Raw genomic sequence first — 21,155 nt, 5'->3', positions numbered from 1 at the left:
AATTAAAATTAAACAGTAAAATACCCTATTTGGATAAGTGAACACCCCCCTGAGTTAATACTTGGTGGAACCAAGCCATGAGTCTCTTTAATTGTCTCTACTAACATTGCACACCTAGAACGTGCAATATTTGTCCATTCTTCATTGCAGAATTGTTTAAGCTCAGTCAAATTGCATGGTGACCGCTCATGGACTGCACTCTTCAAGTCATTCCACATATTCTTGATGGGATTTAGGTCGGGGCTCTGACTAGGCCACTCAAGGACATTTACCTTCTTGTTCTTCAGCCACTGTGCGGTTGCTTTGGCAGTGTGCTTTGGGTCATTCACATGTTGAAACGTGAACTTCCCATTTTCAACTTCCTGGCAGAGGGCTGCAGGTTCTCCTCAAGAATCTGTCGGTATTTTGCACTGTCCATTTTTACCTTCTATCCTGACAAGTGCTCCAGTCCCTGCTGAAGAGAAACACCCCCACAACAGGATGCTGCCACCACCGTGCTTTACTGTAGGCATGGTGTTCTTTGGGTGGAAAGATGTATTGGGTTTTCACCAGACATATCATTTTGCGTTCAGTCCAAAAAGTTCAATTTTGGTCTCATCTGACCACAGCACCTTTTCCCACTCGGCCTCGGAATCTACAACGTCCTTTTTGGCAAAGCTCAAACGAGACTTGATGTGGCTTTTTTTGAGTAATGTTTTTTTTCTTGCCACCCTCCCATTGAGGCCAGATTTATGGAGCGCTTGTGATATTGTGGTCACATACACAGATTGACCAGTCTTTGTCATAAAGGCCTGTAGCTCCTTCAAAGTTGCCATTGGCTTCTTGGTAGCCTCTCTGATCAGTCTCCTCCTTGCCCGGTCATCCAGTTTGGAGGGACGGCCTGATCTATGCAGGGTCTGGGTGGTGCCATACACCTTCCACTTCTTAATAATGGTCTTAACTGTGCTCCGAGGGATAGACAAAGCCTTTGAAATCTTTTTATATCCTGCCCCTGACTTGTGCCTTTATCTCGTAGATCTTTTGAAAGTACCTTTCCGCCCATAGTGGATTCTTTGCATTGAATTGCACTAATGAGCAGTGGAGTCCTCTATGAACAACTGCTTTTATTCTGAACTAATCAAAGTCACTACAATTGATCACAGATGGAAGCCAACTAGCTTGATTTTTGATCTGGATGGTGGTTGGTTATACCTCAACAAGTTTGCAATTTCAATTCTAAGGGGGGAGGGGGTGTTCACTTATCCAAATAGGGTATTTTACTGTTTTACTTGTAATTCATTTTCAGAGTTTTTTAGATTTTTGTATTTTACTTGGATATTGTGGGTTACTGTGTGTAAATTTTTTTATGTGTTTTCATTTCAGGCTGTAAGGCAACAAATGGTGAACATTTTGAAAGGGGTGTTCACTTTCTATACCCACTGTAAGTCTATAATTTAACAATGGAGTAAGGTATGGTGGAAGTTTATGCAGGAGGGCTTTATAAACAAAAAGACTGCAAAGCATAGATCTACAATACTTCAAAGAGGGTCAGCCTACTTTCTGATACAGAATGCAGTGATGTGTACTGAACCTATCGCCTGTGATAAAACATAGTGTGCTAATGGCTTCAATACAGTGGCAGCTGCATTCATATAGTCAATATCCCCATAGTCTATAACCGGTATGAATGTCAACTGAATTATTTGTTTTCTGCTATTTAATGAAAGGCATGACCTATTCCTAAAATAAGCCAATTTTAATTCTTAATTTCTTAACTAACTCATCAACATGCTTTTTGAAAGATAGCTTTCATCAATCCAGATGCCCCAATATTCATAAGCGGGGACATGATCAATGAAGGCACCATCCTATGTACATATTCCTAAATCATCAGATACATTTTTACGTGATTTGCAGAATAGCATATACTTGGAGAATAACATATATATATATATGTTTGAGCAGACAGGAGTCTTAAAAAGGGATGCCACGGCAGAGGATGGATAGCTCAAATTAAAAAGGTCTTCTTCACTCGGAAAAACGCACTTCGCCACAGTGAATTATGCATAGCGCCTGAGGACGGCGGAAGGGCTTGATGGAGGTGGCAACGATGGCAACGACGGATGGCAGTGGGAGCTGTTATAGTGGCGAGATTGATGAGCGATCACTCCTCACTCCTGAAATAGTGTTGACAAGCCAAGATGAGTGATGTCAGAGTGAGGGGAGGGTGGAGAGTATACCTCCGATGGCTTTGACAAATGTCTCCTCTGCCTCTGTTGCTATTAGCTGCTGAGGAACAGAGACGCAGGTAGGGGTTAAACCTCTGTGAAAACACATCCTTTGCTAGGAAGAAAAACACCCGAGCGTTTAGATGTGTTGTCTCTTTAAAACAAATTCAAGGTAAGCATTTGGAACAGGATGTAATGAGCTTTTGTGAAATATCAACAGCAGAACCACAGACTCGTGTTCCCTGGGAAGGCAAATTACTGTTTACAAAAAGAGGAATGGACACTGTGACTTTTACTTGAACCCTATTGACTCCCTCCAGTTGGAGTTTTACTTCCAAACACACATTGACCTTTGGCACCAAAAAAAATAACTGCTTGTGGGATACAACTTTGACCGTCTCGCTCTCTCTGAGGTGCTCCTCATCTCTTGCTTTGATTACATTTCCTACTCTGTATATCATGATAAAAATGGCTAATATCAACTCTCAGTTTCCATATGAGGTGTACAGTTAGAGGATAATTTCCAAATGTTTCAAATTGTTTCCACTCCCCACATCTCTTCAAGAGCTGAGAAGCTCACATGGGCACAATGATCTTTGCGGTCAGCATGGTGATTTAATCAAAAACAAGGAGGTTGACATTTGAAAACAAACTATTAAATATGTAGACTGGCTCAGACAAGTTTAGGCGCTCTTCTATACTGCCTCAGAGAAGAGTACACTGGACCAGCTAATGGAGCAATGCATGCCAAGGTTTACAACAGCTGATTTCAGCCTCTGGGTAAAAGATGTTACAAAATAGTCTTTGACCCCCAAAAAGTATTTGGCTGCTTGGAAATGTGATTTTTTTCCATAGTAATAACATGTTTAAGACTGTCAATTACTGTGTAATACAGTAGGATAGTAGAATAACCATGTGAATGTTTATTGTTGTATCTAATCATTAGGTCTGTGACGATACCAGTATCGCAATAAGTTTTCCATGGCAAAAATGAAAACACGAAGCAGACCATACTCTTTGGTCCTTTAAAAACCTGCTTTATGCAAAAAATGGTGTGCTATAGCTTGGAAAATAAATACATGTTTGTTTCCAACATTAGGGCTGTTTTCCTAAAGAAGTTAAATCTGCATCGTGTTTTGTTTCTTTCCCACGATATGAATGAGTATCGTGACACTGGTATTAAATCAACTTAAACGACTCCTAAGAGCAGAGAGAGCTAGTGAAGCAGCTGTTTCCCAGCACTGTCACCCCAAAACAAGTTCAATTGTGACTCCAGCCCCACTTGGATCGATCCATTTGTAAGCAAAGGGGAGGAGAAAAGAGGGGGAGATCAATAGAAAACTCCCCAGTTCGGGAATTATTTTAGGCTACAAGCCACTCTAGAGGTTTCTGTGTAAGGAACGTAAGAGCCATCTGAACCCCTACGAGTATTAAAGCGAAGTGGTCCCCGAAGCTACCGGTGTCTTATCATTTTTTGCTAATTTATTTTGTGCACAGTGTCCGCCCAGTGTGGATGACGGGATCACCGCGACCGTCTCAGTACAGCAGTCAGTATGGGGCCCTCAGGTTACCATAGCAATTCTGGGCCCTTACAGCACATTGGCACCCTCAGATTTACTATAATAGCATGGACCCTCAAGGTGCCAGCACTGTGAAGGCCCTTCAGTCTCAAAGGTCTACCCAATCTAGACCCATTTATAGGGGTTGGGAATATGGATACGGTGATAACAGTGCTTATGGCCCCAGGTGCTGCTTTCGGCCTGCTAAATCACACAACATTGGGCTATTTGGGTTCCCATGACCCCCGAATGGTCCTGATAATAGACTGATTGACTGATCTAATAGATTCTGTCACGCCTTCTCCCTCTTCCTTTGCATCACATCTTTGATTCCCGCCGGGCTTATTTGTTCGGTAGTCAGCATTTGGGGATTAGGCAAGGTAGGACCTACGTGTCCAGCCTTCATTCATTTGAAGGAAGCGAGCCACTGAATATAAAGGATACTTCATCAATGTTAGCCAACGTTTAATCCATCACGAGGATGTATATGACTTAAATAGTTTTCTCCTTGCAAAGTTTCGAGAACCAGGAGGTGAAGAAACTGAATTCTTAATCTATTTCCCTCGCCAAAATGTCAGAAACACAATTGCGATGTAATAGGCTATGTGTGGTTTAACAATGTGAGACAAAATAATGGTTAAATTGTCTATTTGACTTAGATCTGTCATCAAACGAAACAAAACACAATTTCCTTACAGAGCGATTTAATGATTGTAGAGGACACCCAAATAACATTTCATCTATGTCATGTCAAGTAAACAATGGACTTCATTATTATACTCCATGGGTAAAAATAAATCCTGTTTATACACCTTTGTTTGGTGAGGTACTCAACACACTCCAACCTGATTAGCTTGAATCTATTCGCAAACACAATGCACTGGATCAACATAGACTTGGCTGGAGGATTTACAAGATGCAAGACAGAGCCTATTATCACAATTGACAAACATACAGGCAGCACAGATATTATGTTTATCAAGTTGAATCGCTCTTGGATACCTCAGTAATGAGATAATGGCATGTAATCCTCGAGCTAGGTGAGACTACCAGAGATTTCCTCAATGCACTCTGTCAACAACTTCCCTCTACACTGGTGAAAATAATTAGGAGAATTGATGTATATAACACATTTTGTGAGTCGTTGAATTCAGAATCTTACAGTTAGTAACAGTCAGCATAGATTACTTTTGAAGAGCGAGAACATGCAGGATCTCTTGAATCTAATGAAGTTAAGTTTGATGTTGATGGTGGGCATACTTGTTCAAATGCCACGACATTGTTCCATGCTTTTTTTCATTCCAACATACTGTACCGGTATTGCCCTGTTTGTTTAACTAAACAATTTCCCAAGGGTCCAGAGGTTGTTTTCATACAGTAGATGCCCAAAGGGATTCTGAACATATAATTATATTATGAACAAATGACAGCCTCTTTACATATCTTTCACAATCAATTCTGAGCTTGTCCCTATATAACATACAACATAACACTACACGGCAAAAGAAAGGGATCGCACAGTGAACTGAAGTTATTATTAGCCAGCACAAGAATCACAAGAAATATGCAAATAAATTAAGATGAATCTCATTGTCGGTAATCCTTACAGTTGATCCCTTCCAGAATAAAGGGTCCAATTTGCATATCTAATTTCACATCTACACGTTTCTGATGGAAACAGGCCCACTGCTATATTAATGAATGAACGTGACCTGTCAATTGCAGGCAACTAGGGCCTGAATTTTGTATCACACGTCATTCCGCCCCCGAGCACCATGAATTATACTGTACTTACACATTCAGTCACATCAACTAAATGTTTTTAAGTTATGATAAAACATGAACTTTTTACCCAGCTTACTCTACTGCAGGTAACATTTTTGAACAATTGTTTTTAATATCTGTGTTTTTGCATGTACATTGAGTGACTGATTGATTCATCTTATGCTACATAAAGATAACTAATCCAATCAGTTAGTAATATTTTTTGCACCAGTTCCTGAAATGGTTGTTCCAGTTTAAATGGCTTAGGTAGTCTCCTCACACTAATCCTAACCCTGGCAGTCATTACGACTGCGGGTGAATAAAAATATCCTAACTCTAGCTGGATTCCAATAGGAATTACACATCACTTTGCAAGCCAACACAATGTGATTTGCAAGTAGGGTTGCAAAATTCTGGTAAATTTCCCAGGTTTTCCGAAATCCCGGTTGGAAGATTCCTGGGAAAGATAACAGAATTTTTCAAACCTACTTGCAGGCCTGATGTAGCCTGTAAACCATGAGTTTCAAGCCCCTGTATTAGGGTAAAGCTAGGCCTCAAAATAAGGCCTTATGAGATATGTAACGTATTGTCATAAAGAGTTTAATTATAACGATAATGATAATATTTTCCAAGGAACTCACTTGGTGAAGGCCAAAGGACTATAAATGAATGAATTCAACAACCATGTCTTTGTCACTAACAAATACAGCCATTTGTGGTAACTCTACAATTCACTCGAAAAGGCAAGGCACACTGGGAAATTAGATTTGGAGGCGTGGCTTAGTGCTGATACAACTCAAATCTGGACCTCTTTCAGGGTCACAGTGACTCTATCGGTTTGAGTAATGACAAAAAAATCACTTTAAGTAACTGTACTCAGATATATTAAGTGAAACGGGTTTCCTCAAACGTTTTGAGTAATGACAGCACATTGGTGTTTACAGTGTTGACAGCACATTGGTGTTCCACGCCAGCCCATTTTTTTCATCGAGGCTAAAAATGGACCAGCCCATCTTTTGTTTGCCCAAATGCCAGATGGACAGTCCGCCCCTGTACACACGGAATGGTGTGGGTGTTTAGTCAATAGTCCCACTGTATAGTTGGCTGACTTCAAGATGTGTGTGTTGCAGCGCACAAGCTTGTATGGTACTCTAGTATGCATATATTTAAGATTGAGCTTGTTGATTTGATAGAGTTAGAGTGTGTTCCAGAATGTGTGAGAGACATAGAGCGTATGGGAGAGCGAGAGCGAGAGCGAGAGCGAGAGCGAGAGCGAGAGCGAGAGCGAGAGCGAGAGCGAGAGCGAGAGCGAGCGAGCATGATTGTGTTTGTACTGTAGGCTACTGTACCAGTCCAATTATCTGCAAAAGCAATTACTTTTCATATTTTATGAATAATGAGGGTATGTGACTTTTCCACAACAGCAGGACAAAAAACTTTAGAGTAAGAGCAGGAAAGTAAGACGATAAATTAGCTTACCTGTTTAACATCATAGGCAAAGAGCACATATTTCAAGTCCGGGGAAACAGAGTACTTTGCAACGTTGAAATTGACCTAGAAGACAAAAAAGACGGAAAGAGAGAGAGAGCACTTTTAAGCGTGCATACTGTATCAGTTTTCTGACATGTCAGTTTGAGTGACATATGTGTCTATGCTTGTGTGTCAGTGTCTCCATGTGCATGCATTTTCAGATGGTAAAGGGTTTGCACTTACGAACGTCGTGTTTGTCAGTACAATATCCGTCTCATTGGTGAGGATGTTAAACTTGATGACGTGGCCATCGCGATTCCTATAGATGACTTCTGAGTCTGTGAAAGGAGGAATAAAGAAGAAAAAACAAGTCTTGGTGAAACAATTCTTCAGTAGCTTTTCTACTAAGAAAAACAGGGAAGGGCCTTTGTTGCCGTTTTGAACACAAGGCCTTCTGTCAAGACTATAACTGTACCTTGAAAAAGGTTTTGCACTAAAACTTTGACAATGGAAGTTTCCATTCTATCCCCATGTCCTTGTTTTCTTCAACATAGCAAAGACAGAATGGCCAGTACCTTGTCACATCATTGTCTGGAAAATCAAGTAACAATGTTAACATGACGGCACTGACTCCATTCACATGCATTTGCGTGTGACTGCATGTGATGAAGCCAAATAATAATTTCATGGTGTATAGAAACACAAGTAAGGAGACACCTTGAGTTTTCATTTTCAACAAAACCTGCATGTTCCCTATTGATGGGAAATTCTTTGTGTGCCTAAAGGATGAAAACATATTTTGTCCTGTGTTCTAGTTGTTGGATGCCACAGCTTTGTTTGCTGTGTGATGTCATACGCAGACATGCCCCTGAAATGTCATCCCGCAAGGGAGTACTGCAAATGGCAGGTCACACGCAAGCATACGCACATGCACACACACTGATCAAATTATACCATACGTTGCTACCTTTATAATCACTAACTCACTAATTCATAGATGAGTTACGATCAAATGCAAACAAAACAAGATGGAGGACAATCCATAAAGCTCTGTGTGGAAACAAGCTGGGACAAATACCCCGTAATTAAGTTATCCATCTCTGTCAAATGTGATGGGGGTTATGTAACTGACATGGCAACCCCAGCAGACCTGGCAACACCGGCAGATATTGTAATCCTACAGTAGCAGGCGATCATCTATTACCGTTTCTCAGCAGTCTCAATTGTCCGTAAAACATTTTCTCATTCCCAGCCAATCAGGGCCCTGTCGTTGTGCTGTAGTTACTATGGGTTTGATTGATGTGTGATGGGGCCCTCATGGCCCAATCCCGCCCCATACATTTGTACCTGTCATAACCGCTGTGAGCCTATCACAGACATAAATGTCATAATCGAAGACAAGTAATCTGATGCCACGAGACCACTGGTCGAAATACTTGTGTTTACCACTACCTTATATAAATAAGGACATGCAAAAACCAAATGCCAAAATGAACCCCCTACAGTACAACGTTTTTTTTTATCAGAGTTTGAGTGTTTGTTTATATCTGTATATTTTGGGGTGTTGTAATCACTTAAGGAATTATTTGCTTCTCAAGCATCATCATTAAGGCACAACATCTGTTTCGGAAAATGAGCATGAGACGTGAGTGTGTGTGTGTCTGTGTCAGTGTGTGTGTCAGTGTGTTTGCGTATGTGCATGCACACGCATGTCTGTGTGTGTGTGTCAGTGTGTTTGGATCTGTGCGTGCGCATGCGTGTCTGGGTGTGCATGCGTCTGCGTCTGCGTGAAGGTCATGTGAGGCATGGTAATGAAGTAGCTTTAGAAGTAAACAGATCCGTCCTTGCAAAAAGTGTCTAACCCCAAACAGATGCCGACCATGAGTTTGGACAGAGCAGCGTACCCTCAGGAATACTCTTGGCTTTTCCAAAGAACAGCAGTTTAGAGCCGGCTGGCCCACTGACAAAACAGGAGCAGCACCCATCCACGATCTGAATGTTATCATCCTGTGGTAGCTGCTCCGGTCACCTTGGCCGCTGCATGCACCGCAGATTCAAAAATAATCTCTCATTGAAATTAAAAACTCTGGCTCTGAGCCGGTGACGCAGATAAAGTTGGACACACTCATGTATGATGTAGCACTAACTTTGACTTTATCACAACTACTGTAATTTGTTAGCTCTTACCCTAACCTTTCATTTGGACTTCAATTGAGATGGGGTGAGAGGATGTTGAATATCTTGACAGATAAAAGGGACTTGCTCATATGATCTTGAAAACATCGCCAGCCACTGATAGGCCTGGTCTCCGTGCTGTGCTTGTCTTCTTAAATAATGGAAGATTCCACGCTGGAAACTACAAGCTAAGACTCTAATGTTTAAGTAATATACTATGTCTGTAACATGTTTAAAAATATATAACTTTGGTCCTTTTACCAGTCTGAAAACCCCCAGCTTAGGGTTGGGCTGGTGATTTACCCTGCCCTCGCACCCTACCATCCTCAAGCTCCATCTCAATCTCCCTCCAGCAGCCCCCTGGAAACTAAACTAAACTCAAAACCATGGGAGACAGACAAGGCTTTTAGTAGGGCTACGCCCCGGCTGTGGAACACACATCCAGACTCAATCAAGGGTGCAGTGTCCCTCCTCTCAAGTTTTACATTTCAACTCAAAACATTACTCTTTCCATTTTCACAGACTTCAGTTGAATACTCCTCAATCTTATAATTGTGACTTTCATAACAGACTTCATGGACATGGTCAAGACACTAATGAATTTGAGCTTCATACAGTGCCTTCAGAAAGTATCCACACCCCTTGACTTTTTCCACATTTTGTTGTATTACAAAGTGGTATTAAAATTGATTTAATTGTCATTTTTTGTCAACTATCTACACAAAATATTCTGCAATGTCAAAGTGGGAAAAATTATATCATTTGTAAAATAACAAAAACAAAACAACTAATATATCTTGGTTGGATAAGTATTCAACCCCCTGAGTCAATACATGTTACAATCAACTTTGGCAGCGATTACAGCTGTGAGTCTTTCTGGGTAAGTCTCTAAGAGCTTTCCACACCTCGATTGTGCAACATTTGCCCTCTTTTCAAAATTATTCAAGCTCTGTCAAATTGATTGTTGATCATTGCTAGACATCCATTTTCAGGTCTTGCCATAGATTTTCAAGCAGATTTAAGTCAAAACTTTAACTTGGCCGCTCTGTAACTGTTTTAAAGTCACCATTGGCCTCATGGTGAACTCTCTCTGGCAACTGAGTTAGGAAGGACACCTGTATCTTTGTAGTGACTGGGTGTATTGATACACCATCCAAAGTGTAATTAACACCATGATCAAAGGGATCTTTAATGTCTTCTTTTTTTTTAACCCATCTACCAATAGGTGCCCTTCTTCACGAGGCATTGGAAAACCTCCCTGGTCTTTGTGGTTGAATCTGTGTTTGAAATTCACTGCTCGACTGAGGGACGTTACAGATAATTATATGTGTAGGGTACAAAGATGAGGTAGTCATTCAAAAATCATGCTAAACACTATTATTGCACACAGTCTGAGTCCATGCTACAACTATTACAGTGGGGGAAAAAAGTATTTAGTCAGCCACCAATTGTGCAAGTTCTCCCACTTAAAAAGATGAGAGAGGCCTGTAATTTTCATCATAGGTACACGTCAACTATGACAGACAAATTGAGATTTTTTTTCTCCAGAAAATCACGTTGTAGGATTTTTAATGAATTTATTTGCAAATTATGGTGGAAAATAAGTATTTGGTCACCTACAAACAAGCAAGATTTCTGGCTCTCACAGACCTGCAACTTCTTCTTTAAGAGGCTCCTCTGTCCCGTATTAATGGCACCTGTTTGAACTTGTTATCAGTATAAAAGACACCTGTCCACAACCTCAAACAGTCACACTCCAAACTCCACTATGGCCAAGACCAAAGAGCTGTCAAAGGACACCAGAAACAAAATTGTAGACCTGCACCAGGCTGGGAAGACTGAATCTGCAATAGGTAAGCAGCTTGGTTTGAATAAATCAACTGTGGGAGCAATTATTAGGAAATGGAAGACATACAAGATCACTGATAATCTCCCTCGATCTGGAGCTCCACGCAAGAACGGTGAGCAAAAATCCCAGAACCACACGGGGGGACCTAGTGAATGACCTGCAGAGAGCTGGGACCAAAGTAACAAAGCCTACCATCAGTAACACACTACGCCGCCAGGGACACAAATCCTGCAGTGCCAGACGTGTCCCCCCGCTTAAGCCAGTACATGTCCAGGCCCGTCTGAAGTTTGCTAGAGTGCATTTGGATGATCCAGAAGAGGATTGGGAGAATGTCATATGGTCAGATGAAACCAAAATATTACTTTTTGGTAAAAACTCAACTCGTCGTGTTTGGAGGACAAAGAATGCTGAGTTGCATCCAAAGAACACCATACCTACTGTGAAGCATGGGGGTGGAAACATCATGCTTTGGGGCTGTTTTTCTGCACAGGGACCAGGACGACTGATCCGTGTAAAGGAAAGAATGAATGGGGCCATGTATCGTGAGATTTTGAGTGAAAACCTCCTTCCATCAGCAAGGGCATTGAAGATGAAACGTGGCTGGGTCTTTCAGCATGACAATGATCCCAAACACACTGCCCGGGCAACGAAGGAGTGGCTTCGTAAGAAGCATTCCAAGGTCCTGGAGTGGCCTAGCCAGTCTCCAGATCTCAATCCCATAGAAAATCTTTGGAGGGAGTTGAAAGTCCGTGTTGCCCAGCGACAGCCCCAAAACATCACTGCTCTAGAGGAGATCTGCATGGAAGAATGGGCCAAAATACCAGCAACAGTGTGTGAAAACCTTGTGAAGACTTACAGAAAACGTTTCACCTGTGTCATTGCCAACAAAGGGTATATAACAAAGTATTGAGAAACTTTTGTTATTGACCAAATACTTATTTTCCACCATAATTTGCAAATAAATTCATTAAAAATCCTACAATGTGATTTTCTGTATTTTTTTTTCTCATTTTGTCTGTCATAGTTGACGTGTACCTATGATGAAAATTACAGGCCTCTCTCATCTTTTTAAGTGGGAGAACTTGCACAATTGGTGGATGACTAAATACTTTCTTTCCCCACTGTATGTGACTTGTTAAGCACATTTTTACTCCTGAACTTATTTAGACTTGTCATAACAAAGGGGTTGAAAAAATCGAAATACATAATTCCACTTTGACATTATGGGGTATTGTGTGTAGGCCAGAGACACAAAATCTACATTTAATCAATTTTAAATTCAGGCTGTAACACAACCAAATGTGGAAAAAGTCAAGGGGTGTGAAAACGTTCTGAAGGCGCTGTACGTGTTTATATCAGTAGCTAATAGGGGCTTAATCAGGTATTAGACAATTAGGCCTAATGAATGGCTAATAATACCCAATAAAGGCCTAATTAGCAACGTATACTGCAAATCAGTGCTTATAATGTGATCCCTATACTGGTGTTATGAAAGTCTGGATAATTATCTTAGAGCGATGACTTACCCACTGTTATAGACTACACGCAGCATTAACATCATTAAAATGCAGTCATAAATGCATCATGTGACCACTATCTGTGTTGATCTTTCACTCTGAAAGCTGTCTGAAACATTGTCCTGGATTTAAACAGACACACGTTATTGCCTACCGACCATGCGCCTTTAAAAGGCAATTTTGCTGACGTTCGCAGAGCTTACGTCCACAGTAAATGCTGTAGATGTCGGCTCAGTTGAAAATGACCTTCAATGTCAGGTGTTATGCACTTGTCGACAGCACAACTTTGATTTAATCTCGGCCATTGTCTACATGAGTCACACCAATCTGTTTCCAAAGAATCCCAATTGAATGACCTATCATAGCAATGCACCACATTCATTCTCCTTCCTCCTTCAAGCAGCTGGGAAACAGGTAATGAGAATGGAAAAGAGTTGTGAAGTCATCACACAGATATCATGAGTCAGATTGTAATGGAAAGGGCTGTATAGGAAAGGGCTCCTTGTAGAAATAGATGTGATTGAGGGGTTACGAGAGCTATGCGCTTCCTCACCAGACATACTCTTAGTGAAATATTGAGGGTACTAAGCTAACATATGGAATTGTTTTAAGATGGTCATACCATGGATCATTTAGCTATTTGATTGTAGGACCCCTTCAGGTAATTTCTGTCTTTACTACTTTAGTACATTGAATAATAGATTGATGAATGTAAAACAAGAGAGTCAAAAAATAAATCATAAGGATTAAAGTTTTGAAGGGTCTGTCCTATATCTACAGTGCATTTGGAAAGTATTCAGACCCCTTGACTTATTCCACATTTTGTTACGTTACAGCCTTATTCTAAAATGGATTAAAAAAATAAAAAATAAAACATCAATCTACACACAATATCCCATAATGACAAAGCAAAAACAGGTTTTTATGCATTTTAGCAAATTCAGACCCTTTATTCAGTACCTTGTTGAAGCACCTTTTGCAGTGATTACAGCCTCGAGTCTTCATGGATATTAAAAAAAAAACATTTTTTAGTCATTTAGCAGATGCTCTTATCCAGAGCGACTTACAGGAGCAATTAGGGTTAAGTGCCTTGCTCAAGGGCATATCGACAGATTTTTCACCTAGTCAGCTCGGGGATTAGAACCAGCAACCTTTCAGATACTGGCACAACGCTCTTAACCACTAAGCTACCTGCCGCCCCAGGGTATGACACGACAAGCTTGGCATACCTGTATTTGGGGAGTTTCTCCCATTCTTCTCTGCAGATCCTCTCAAAAAAACAGGTTGACTCCAATCAAGTTGTATAAACATCTTAAGGATGATCAATGGAAACAGGATGCACCTGAATACTTATGTAAATAAGGTATTTCTGTTTTTATTTTTAATACATTTTCATTTTCATTTTGTTTTCATTTTGTCATTATGGGGTATTGTGTGTAGATTGATGAGGAAAAATTAATAATTTAATCCATTTTAGAATAAGGCTGTAACGTAACGAAATGTGGAAAAAGTCAAGGGGTCTGAATACTTTCCGAATGCACAATAGGTGATCTTAGGCTTGTGTTTGGCTGCATGGCCATGGGAACCCATTTCATGAAGCTCCCGACGAACAGTTCTTATTGCTGACGAACAGTTCTTGTGCTGACGTTGCTTCCAGAGGCAGATGATTTTTACATGCTACGCGCTTCAGCACTCGGTGGTCCCGTTCTGTGAGCTTGGGTAGACTACCACTTCACAATAACAGCACTTACAGTTGACCGGGCAGCTCTAGCAGGGCAGAAATTTGACAAACTGACTTGTTGGAAAGGTGGCATCCTATGACGGAGCCAATCGACTGCCAATGTTTGTCTATGGAGATTGCATGGCGGTGTGCTCCATTTTATACACCTCAGCAACGGGTTTGGCTGATATAGCCGAATCCACTAATTTGAAGGGGTGTCCACATCCTTTTGTCCACATAGTATATAAGAAAGCTCAGGAAATATCTTAGTTTTTTTGGACACATATTTTAACCCCTTATTTTTGTTGCCACAAAACGACCTCCATACTTCCATTCGTTTGTATGGGTTACCTTCAGACGAGTCCCGTCCCACTTGTGGGGGCCTTAGAGCAAGTCTCCCCTTTCCATAGAGTGGTCATAAGTCTGTAGGCCAAACCGTTCAGACGCTACATACATTTTCGTGAGTAGCGTGATGGTTTGACAAACCGCTGTAGCTCGGCCACCTTCCACCACAGATTCGGAAGGCCGACATAGGCTGATGCGGTGGATTGAGATGTAGCCCAGGCAAAATATCTGATATCTGTAGCTTAAACTGACGGATTTTAAAGGGGATTTTTTTATTATGTTACTTAGGTTTGTCTCACGGTTGCGTCAATAGACTCTTAAGGACTGGACTAGCCACAGTGCAAAAACAGATCACGAACACAACCACCGAATACTTTCTCTAGAACACTGACTGAAAGCGTTGGTGATTCAATTGGCATTTGGCAGATCGGGTTTCACAGGTAAAGGTTGATTAAGACACTAGGAGTGCAGAGGCTCAGGGCCAAGGAAGAACACTGTACAATGAAATATGCAACACACAGCTGCATTATTTAAGCCAAGGTTATGTAATCGATGAATGCTGTAGCGCTGATCTCTAAGGTTCTCCAAAAAGTCAGAACCAGTCAAACTTGGAGCTTACTTGGCAAAGAATAAACTCATAAATGCCTGAGTTCCCAGTGCTCTCTACGGCGTGCACCACATGTCTTATGGATAGGCATGTTACACAATGTGCAGAAGACATTGCGACAGCACTACTCGTCAGTGTGCTGTAAAAAGAGGGCATGTATAGTCCAAGGTGTTCAAGCTATTTCATATTTCAGAAGCATGTGCTTCTGCTATTGAATAAAAGTATCATGGAATGTCAAAGGAGTTAATTGATCACCGTGAGTGTCAAAGACTTCGAATCAGTCTGCTGCAGTCGCCTCAGTGAATCTAACTTTGGATTTCCGGAGCAATTAGCATCCCCATAAATCTACAAATGAATATATCACAGCTGACAAAGACAGACAGCCAAGAAGATATGTGCAATTTAGAGCAATTTCTCATCAGGACCCATGATATGTATGTCTGGTGTTCCACCATCTTGCACCATACGGTAGGTGAAATAAACACTGCATATATCATTAACTGTACAAGAGGTCTTTGGCATTAGTAACAATTAGCACTGAATAACATCTGAATTAGCTGCACAGAAGAACCTCACTCATCACCGAATAATATCTAAATTAGCTACCTAGAAACCTCACTCTGTTGACATGTTTAATGAGTGTTGGAGAGAGGCAATCACACTCCATTGGTAAATGAGGTCTGGGTGTTGTAGTGGAGTGGTTGTAAATGTGGCAATGTTCAGACTGGTGTCCCAGGCTCCAGTGGAAACCCAGGTTATCCATAGACAGTGGATATTAACTATTCATCAGAACAACAAGCGTCTGTTGTGGGATATTTTGAGATTCCTCACCGTTGCTAAATGACCCTGAGGCTCAACATACTGGATATCCACTGTGAGAGAAAAGCTCTGAAGATGGAATATTGAGTTGGCAAAAATACAGCTATGGGGATATTCTCTTTTACTTCTGTGTACCAGTCAGTTTGGACAAGGTACTCTGAAAAATGCACATTACTCAAGCCTCATTGCAACCAACTCACCCTAAGTAACTTGCAACTCATCCTTAGTAGCTTTGCTAAAGCACTTTGAAAGGCCCCAAAACGTTAAGTTCAGTCATTTCCAAAGCATTAGGTGGCTAGGTTATGAGCAGAGGTTGGAACCAGTTCAGGGAAAAGAACCAAACAACGAACATTCTTTGAGGAACGGAAACAGAAACTGGAACGAAAGTGATCTCTAGTGTTCCGGAACAGAACCGTTATTTTCAAATCTTGAGAACCGGTTTTATTCCAAGAAATATTCCTAATGTCTCGTATAGAATTCTGTAACGTTATGATGCTAGTAGTAGCCTATACACATTCCAATTCAATTCATGTCATCATGCTCAGTGATTCAAGCCAAGCCCCCTCCATGTCCACCCCTCTCTCTTGCTCTCTCCCCACTGGTGAAATTTCAGTCGCATGTTGCATCTGCACTTATTTGTCCATAAAACGTGTAAACAACTACCTTACCCGTTCCATAGCAAGCTTCTCTATCCATGCTAATTGGTGGAGAAAAACGTTGTTGATTTCACATGGTAAAAAAAGAACGAAAGGAACTATATGAATGGTTACTTTTTTTGTTTGAACCAGTTCAGAACTTTATTATGCTGGTCAGAACACTGGAACGGAACAAAATAGATAGGGATTCTGATCAGAACGGAACGATTGGAAAATAATTTCGGTTCCAACCACTGGTTATGAGGAGCTATGCAATATTAAAGCCAAAGTTAAAAGCAGATGATGATTCGCTCATGTTGAGTTTATTTACTTTGTTTTGCTCTTGGCATCACAGATCCATGCTACTTAGCTCTCACCCTGTTGAACTCAAAGCTTTTCTGGGTCACTGCAGTTTGAGTAACACATTTGGTAGAACTGAAAGAGAAGAGAGTTGCTTAACATTCTACATATTCCTTGTCTCTCTGACCCTACATGGGGGGTACACCTCTTGCCTGCTATCTTTCAAACAAATTATATCCTTGTTATACATGTCTATGGAAGGTCAGGTCTTTCTAAAGCGACAATAACAGCAACAAAAACATATCAACTATTTGTATATAATTCAAAAATACACATTCTGTCCTCATTACAGTCAAGGGAAGGTCTTACATCAACAGCCTAAGCAACATTGCATGAACCTGAACAATGTTCCATTCCTAAATGGGACGTTGACAAAGCACTTCCTTATGACAGCTCTTTTTATACTGGGTTCTGCATAAGGGCATGGGAATGTAGACGAATGACCCATAATGCACTAAAATGAATTGGGGTTTCCAATAACAGACATCCTGATTATAATACAACATTTTCTTCCTCTAGATAGCTCCACTGTTTATATTTCATATAATGTCCTTCTTTCCACCTACACTTCAATATCTGAACAGCTCAATATCTGAACAGGAATTAAATGAACACGAAAACAATTATAAAGGGAAATAATAAATAATTGCCCTTGTATTAGATCCTGGTCGGTCACCTCTTCTTTTAAGCAGGCAAGAGCCAGGGCAGGCTTGTCAAGGAATGCAGTACCTATCAAAATGGTTCAACTGAAACAGACGGCTCCAATTAAATCCAAAGTAAATAGTCAAGACAAAAACGTTGTCTTGCTCCACCTCTAATTAAAAGTTAAACACATTTTTTTGGGGTAGATCACGAACCTCGTGGGCATAATTGGCATTTTCTTATTTACAAGAGAGCAAATATTCATGTGTTGTCATAAAGTGTTCTACAATTGGACAATAATACACGAGGGGATTTGCTTCCATGTGATTTTAGCAAGGCTGTGCTGTGGTTAAAGGTGCAAGGCGCTAGCCGTGATGCTGTTCTCATTTTAGCAAGTATTTGCCTCTAAGATTATCATAATGCTTGGCAAAAAATTCATCCTTATCATTTGATAAATGAGACACATTTTAGCTAAAAATGTCTGGTCCCAGCCCTTCTTATGCAAGCTATTGATCATACTCAAGGGGAAACATATTTCCTTATTTTATTTTTTGGGTGTCTACAAGCACCAGATAATCAACCAGGCAGGCAGCTCACTGTCTTATTCACATATAAGCAGGTGCATTCTCTGACAAGATTAAATTATTAGGAAAATAGATAAGCGTGGCACCTTCTCTCTGCAAAATGTACTCATTAAGTACCATCAATAAAGAATGTTAATTGATTGCTCCTTATCTAACGATGCATTTGATATGATTACAATTGAGTCGTTAAGGCCGCCCACTAAATCTATTCTCCTGAGCCATTTACTTTATGTTTGTTTTCTCATCTTTTCTTATTTCTTATTGTTGTTGCATTGTCAAGAAGGAACCTGCAAGTAAGCATTTAGTTGGACGGTGTATACCATGTGTATCCCATACATACGACTAATAAAACTAGAAAATTGATAGGGTGTTTGTGTGTGTGTGTGTGTGTGTGTGTGTGTATGAGTCTGAGGGTCTGTGTATGTGTGTGTGTGTGTATCATCCTGTCCATCAAGATTGATTCAACTATGCTCATATTAATAATTTCTAAACCCACGCACCACTGTATTGACGACATGGTGATCTGACGGATCAAATCTGTTTTACCTCATTTCTGTGTAACTAGAGCCAAAATAACTCTAGAACACCTTTACTCCATACACAGAGATGCATACAAAATTCTCCCTCGCCCTCAATTTGGAAAATCTGACCATAACTCTATCCTCCTGATTCCTGCATACAAACAATAACTCAAACAGGAAGTAACAGTGATGCACTCAATACGGAAGTAGTCAGATGAAGTGGATGCTAAGCTACAGGACTGTTTCACTAGCACAGACTGGAATATGTTCCGGGATTCATCTGATGGCATCGAAGAGTTTACCACATCAGTCACCGGCTTCATTAATAAATGCATCGACGACGTCGTCCCCAATTGACCATACATACATATCCCAACCAGAAGCCATGGAGTATAGGCAACATCCGCACTGAGCTAAAGGCTAGAGCTGCCACTTTCAAGGAGCAGGACACTAATCCGGACGCGTGTAAGAAATCCTGCCCTCCGACAAACCATCAAACAGGCAAAGTGTCAATATAGGACTAAGATCGAATCCTACTACACCGGCTCTGACACTCGTTGGATGTGGCAGGGCTTACAAACTATCACGGATTACAAAGGTAAACCCAGCCGCGAGCTGCCCAGTGACGCTAGCCTACCAGACCAGCTGAATGCCTTCTATGCTTGCTTCGAGGCTATGTCCTGCGCCTGACTCCATCCTACCTCTACACACTGACGCCTGACAGAAACACGCAACTCAAATGGAGTCAGCAGGTACATTCATTCCTTCCGGATCAGTGGAGGAACGCGTCCAACAACAGGCGACCATGATACAGACTCTTGGCACAGCAATGGAGCGTGTGTTGAACCCCATGGAGCGATAGGAGAGAGGGGGTTTTCCTACACCTCCTCCAACTACACAGCAACCCACACCGCTGTCCACCCCTTTGTCACCTGGGTCCAGTGGGATTCGGCTCTCGCTCCCGAGGGCATATGATGGTACAGCTGCCGGGTGCCAGGGTTTTCTGCTCCAGGTAGAGCTCTACCTGGCTACCATCCACCCGGCTCCCTTGGGATATGAGAGCGTGTCCGCCCTCATCTCCTGTCTGTCGGGGAGAGCGCTCGAGTGGGCCAACGCCGAGTGGGGAGGAATAGATGAGGCGTCGGTGCGCTATGAAGATTTCACCCGCTGCTTCCAGGCGGTATTCGATCATCAACCAGAGGGGAGAGTGGCGGGGGAACGTCTGTTCCACCTCAGACAGGGGAAGAGGAGCGCACAGGACTCCGTACTGGACTTCAGGACCCTGGCTACCAGCACGGGATGGAATGAGAGGGCCTTGATTGATCACTACCGATGCAGCCTACGGGAGGACGTTCGTCGGGAGCTGGCCTGCAGGGACACCACCCTTAACCTGGACCAGCTGGTGGATATGTCGATAAGGCTGGATAACCTGTTGGCGACCGGCGGACGTCCGGATCAGGGTCCGTCCATTTCATCCCCCAGCACCTCCGACCCTACACCGATGGAGCTCGGAGGTGCTGCTCTCAGGGAGACCGGAAGGGGGGCCGTCTCCAGCACCAACTGTGGCTGCAGAGGACACACTGCTGGTCGGTGCTGGGGAGGATACTTAGGGAGTCGAGGCAGCAGGAAGAGCACTGATGGACCGTCCCAGGTGAGTAGGCACCCGACTCACCCAGAGCTCCCTGTTGCGCACATGTGTATTGACATCGAATTTCTGGAGTTTTCCCCGCATTCCCAGCATAAGGCGCTCGTAGATTCAGGCGCAGCTGGGAACTTCATTGATCGTAAGTTTTCCCGTAGTTTAGGGATTCCTATTATTCCTGTTGATGTGCCCTTCCCTGTACATGCCTTAGATTGTCGCCCTTTAGGGTCAGGCCTGATTAGGGAGGTCACAGCTCCACTCCAGATGAAAACGCAGGAGGGTCATGAGGAGAAAATTAGCCTCTTTCTGATTGATTCTCCTGCGTTTCCAGTGGTGTTGGGGCTTCCCTGGTTAACCTCTCATGACCCCACGATTTCATGGCAACAAAGGGCTCTCAAGGGATGGTCACACCTGTGCTCGGGGAGGTGTGTAGGTGTTTCTATAGGTGCAACTACGGTGGAAAGTTCAAACCAGGTCTCCACTATGCACATTCCCCCGAATATGCCGATTTGGCTCTCGCCTTCTGTAAAAAGAAGGCGACTCAATTACCACCCCATCAACAGGGGGATTGTGCGATAAATCTCCAGGTAGGCGCTGCACTTCCCCAGAGTCACGTGTATCCTCTGTCACAGGAAGAGACGGCTACTATGGAAACATATGTCTCAGAATCTCTGGGACAGGGATACATTTGGCCTTCCACTTCACCTGTCTCCTCAAGTTTATTTTTTGTGAAGAAGAG

General features: G+C 42.0%; 1 protein-coding gene across 2 annotated transcripts in view; it reads right to left on the bottom strand.

Moving 5' to 3' along the window:
- Nucleotides 1–21,155, bottom strand: part of LOC121536639 (inactive dipeptidyl peptidase 10-like) — a 346,281-nt gene that overhangs the window by 67,241 nt on the left and 257,885 nt on the right. For both annotated transcript variants that reach the window (XM_041844048.2, XM_041844049.2), the window contains exons 4-5: nt 7,244–7,338; nt 7,010–7,084 (exon numbers count right to left, since the gene is read on the bottom strand). In XM_041844048.2, the coding sequence (XP_041699982.2) occupies nt 7,010–7,084; nt 7,244–7,338 (170 nt within the window). The remainder of the gene's footprint in view (nt 1–7,009; nt 7,085–7,243; nt 7,339–21,155) is intronic.

Source organism: Coregonus clupeaformis, chromosome 23 (genome assembly GCF_020615455.1).
Source record: "Coregonus clupeaformis isolate EN_2021a chromosome 23, ASM2061545v1, whole genome shotgun sequence".
Lineage (NCBI taxonomy): Eukaryota > Metazoa > Chordata > Actinopteri > Salmoniformes > Salmonidae > Coregonus > Coregonus clupeaformis.
The sequence above is the reverse complement of the archived record's forward strand: the minus strand, read 5'-3'. Positions and strand labels throughout refer to the sequence as shown.